The sequence below is a fragment of the Photinus pyralis genome, unplaced genomic scaffold (assembly GCF_008802855.1).
Source record: "Photinus pyralis isolate 1611_PpyrPB1 unplaced genomic scaffold, Ppyr1.3 Ppyr1.4_LG8, whole genome shotgun sequence".
NCBI classification, from domain to species: Eukaryota; Metazoa; Arthropoda; class Insecta; order Coleoptera; family Lampyridae; genus Photinus; species Photinus pyralis.
The window spans coordinates 9,843,964-9,848,136 of NW_022170819.1; the positions used below are offsets into that span (position 1 = coordinate 9,843,964).

At 39.5% G+C, this 4,173-nt stretch overlaps 1 protein-coding gene across 1 annotated transcript; it reads left to right on the forward strand.

Moving 5' to 3' along the window:
- The first annotated feature begins 1,690 nt into the window (after positions 1 to 1,690).
- LOC116179190 (trypsin epsilon-like) lies at positions 1,691 to 2,739 on the forward strand. The gene is made up of 4 exons (XM_031498905.1): positions 1,691 to 1,818; positions 1,876 to 2,050; positions 2,108 to 2,495; positions 2,553 to 2,739. The coding sequence occupies exons 1-4, from the start codon at positions 1,773 to 1,775 to the stop codon at positions 2,685 to 2,687; spliced, it is 744 nt and encodes a 247-aa protein (XP_031354765.1). The 5' UTR covers positions 1,691 to 1,772; the 3' UTR covers positions 2,688 to 2,739.
- The last annotated feature ends 1,434 nt before the right edge of the window (positions 2,740 to 4,173 follow it).

Consider the following 4,173-nt stretch of genomic DNA (forward strand, 5'->3'; position numbering starts at 1 on the left):
TTGTATCATATCATGCAATTTTAATAGAAAATACCTACATACCGAAAAAGTTTAAAATCACTTTATTTCTTATACTATTGAAAGGAGGTGAATAAAAATACCTATATTTTGGGATTGTTCTCCATATCATTCTCCAAAATAAAACGATCGCAGTGCGCTGGTTACTACGAGAAATCTAATTGAACATTATCGTATTTAATCTGAGTATCGATAGCAAAAACGCGATAAGGCAGCCGCATAGTAACTTTTCTATTCATATACCGATTGACGGAATAGCCCTGACATGCGCCAAAAGTTCTGAATTGCTTATGTTTGAGTATTATTATCTAATACTTTTAGAATATTGAGTTCAACTTCCGCGATAAATTAAGCACCTGTCCAAATAGTACCTAAAAAAATCGGGCTTGCTGATATGTAAAAAATTACGACGTCAAACATTTACTGCAAAACGTTTAGCTCATTTCCATAAATATAATTAGGGCGAGGATTTAAAAAAAATTACGGTCATTGAAACTCCATTATTGTAAACAAATAATAAAACAATTGAAAAAAAGACTCAATACAGTGAGTACTTTTTTATGGGCCATATAAAAAAATATAGTTGATGATGATTCCTCCGAAACAAAACGTTGTATTCAAAATCTCTCAACGGTGTCTTGTAGAGGTCAAAAAGCTGCAATGAGATTCGGAGATCTCCCTGATAGACATCTATCCTTTTGAGACAGTGTATACATAGGTAAAATCAGTTTCTTAAATAATTGTATACAAAGCTCTTATTAACTATTTACTATTAATATGGACTGTACCAGGGCCTACTATTAGCTACAGTAGGATCTGATATTCACTTATTCTTTTTAAAGGCCTTTACATTTTTTTATTCTTTTTGGTTTTTATGTTTTTCATTCTATTGGTATGCGTGTATGGAGATGAAGTAATTGACGTTTTTGAATAGGGTGAATTAGATCATAGATATTCATGCATACCTTGCTTATACTCCGGAGATAAAAAGAAGCATTATATCTGAGCGATTAGAATAATTTCGTTTCACATAACATATGGGACTGCGTAGCTGTTTGTTTTTTTTTGCGTTTCTGAAAAAAAATCAAACATTTGCGGGAGTCTGTGATGGCTCCCAAGTATTTCACTGGGATGATGGATATTTCAATAAAAATGCTCGGTGTCTACATTGTTATGTACATTTTTCAAAATTATCAAAAAAGACCCCCTGTCCCGAACATCTTATTGACGTTTGAGATTTCTAAGAGAAATAATGTTGCAGGACGCTTACTCAGTCCTTCTGGATCATTTCAATTTGAACGGGCACGATTTAGAAAAAAGTATACTTAGGTAAACGAGGAATTATTTTCCGATGCCTTATTACAAAATTATGCAATCCTTCAATTCGAAATTCAATTTACCACAGCTATTCAAAGGATGGAAGGATGGAAGGAAGTGCCTCTCGCAAAATAATCCTTAGTATTTTAAATAGTTCAGATTCCTTTACCAGTATTTGAATACAATCCCTTTTATACGTACAGAAAATTTTCTACGCGTTATGTCAAATTATGTAATAAAGCAAATACTAGTACTAATCTCAAGTGATCACAAGGTATGTTACGTACCTGGAGGATTAAAACGAGACAAAAACGAATTATGAATAACGATACGCAATAAGATTAGAAATAGTCCAATAATTGTTCTCCTCATCTGCCCACTTGAGAAATTGGTATAAAATAGTGAAACGACGACCGTTCCCCACTTTTGGCTGAACCATGTTCAAACTAGTATTGATTTCGGCGCTTTTCGCTCTTGCGGCTGGTAAGTGAACCATATTGCATAAATATGTGCTTTGTTAAGCTCCACGTTTCATTGAAGCAAGGCCCAACCGTCCAGAACTTCCTCAGTTAGATGGAAGAATTGTAGGCGGATACGATGTCAACATTGAAGATCATCCCTATCAAATTTCCCTACAGGTTTGGGGAACCCACATCTGCGGGGGATCTATAATTGCATCCGATCTAATTTTGACAGCCGCACATTGCACCATCAAGTACGTATTTTGCAATACATTGACTTAGTAACCTTTTAACACACACACTTTCAATAGGTACCAAGCTGGAGATATGAGTATTCGCTACGGCAGCAGCATAAGGAACCAAGCAGGCACCGAAGTGCAAGTGAAGGAAAAGGATGAACACCCCAACTACAATCCATCCACAATGGACTACGACGTAACAATTTTGGTTCTCCGTAACCACATTAAAATGTCCGCAAGTGCCCGAGTGGTCTCACTCGCTTCCGCCGGTTCATCAGAGGGAGGTCGTGTCGCCATAGTATCAGGATGGGGCGCACTTTCATCCGGTGGCTCATCGCCTTTACAATTGCAGGCAGTTAAGGTTCGCGAGGTTGATAGAAGAGATTGCGACAGTGACTACGGTGGCGTAATTACCGACAGAATGGTATGCTTCATGGACACATACAAAGATTCGTGCCAGGTAATTGGATCACTTATCGTTTTTTAAATCAACGGCTAACAATTTGTAAATTCGTAGGGTGATTCCGGTGGCCCACTCGTCTCCAATGGTGTACAAGTTGGTGTTGTCTCATGGGGATGGGGATGTGCCGATCCAAGGTACCCAGGTGTTTATTCTAATGTTGCTGTACTTAGAGATTTTATCGATGCTTAATAATCGTTCTTGTTTGAATAAGTCACTATGAAATAAATGTGTGCAAAGATTATTTGTTTCGCTGCAATTTTTTTTTATTCCAAAATATTTGGATGGTGTTCCCCTTTCCCAAATAGACTATTGAGCTGCTAGCATAATGGTTCCGGGAGGAAGGTGTAGACAGCTGTTCGACCTAAATGGGATATAGGAGGAAGACAGAATTTACCTTTAAATCTTCAACAAAATCATATTTTCAAAAACAAGACGACTCAAACATTAATTTTATTGCGCGTTATAGACGCTCTAGATACTAAAATTACGTATGACAGTTCATTGAGGCCCCGCCTTATAATTTAGGCTCATCCGGCCAATAATGAAATTTATCTGAAAAGGTCATCAGGATTCCTAAAGTAAGTCACTAAATGGGAGCGAGACAAAAAACATCGCCAGATATGATATGCAATAATAACCTTCAATATCTATTATTATACTTTTGTATAATATTAGAACTCAATTTTACAATGAATGATTAACTACTATGTAAATAGTATTCTCTGTATATTTAGTTTTTAGCGCATTTTTGCAAAAAATTTTTTTTGTAAAAAGTAGCTTTTAATCTCACTTTGGCTGGCTGGCTGGCTGGCTGGCTGGCAGCAAATGTGGGCGCGTAGAAGAACTCTTGTAGAAAGGCAACGGGTGTACGTGTATCTACAGGGCCGTGAAATTTGTCAACCTTAGGGACATGGCTACATGATGTGGGGTTGGCGACATCTGGGCGTCATCCTCGAGCGTAGTATACTAACGTGAAGGTTTTTCAGTTTTTTCCTATCTTCTACTACAGTTTTGGTCCGATTCTTTTGAAATTGGTGTCGTCGGAAAGATGTTGTAAACGCGCACAACTCCTGCGTGGCGGAATTTTGTTTTTGTCATAGGGGCGAAATTAACGACCTTTTGCGAGGCGCGCGCGCGTCTTCGAGAAGTAGTCAACTTCGGGCGCCTTTTACCTTCCGTTGCGAACTCACGCGGTTTAACGTTTCGTAAATCTCGAATCGCTGTCTCTCTTTCTCGTGTCGCCAATAGAAGTGAATTGCGAGTGAACGGGACGTCGGAAGTGGGTACCGTAAAAGAGAATGTGGTAGCCCGCGACACGATCTCACTGATGGTGGAGTCAAATCTTCAAACGCGAATTGCGGGTGAACGGGACGTCGGAAGGGGGTACCGTCAAAGGAAATGTGGTAGCCCCCGACACGATCTTCCTGATGGTGGAGTCAAATCTTCAAACGCGAATTGCGGGTGAACGGGACGTCGGAAGTGGGTACCGTAAAAAGGAATGTGGTAGCCCCCGACACGATCTCCTGATGGTGGAGTCAAATCTTCAAACGCGAATTGCTGGTGAACGGGACGTCGGAAGGAGGTACCGTCAAAGGGAATGTGGTAGCCCCCGACACGATCTTCCTGATGGTGGAGTCAAATCTTCAAACGCGAATTGCGGGTGAACGGGACGTCG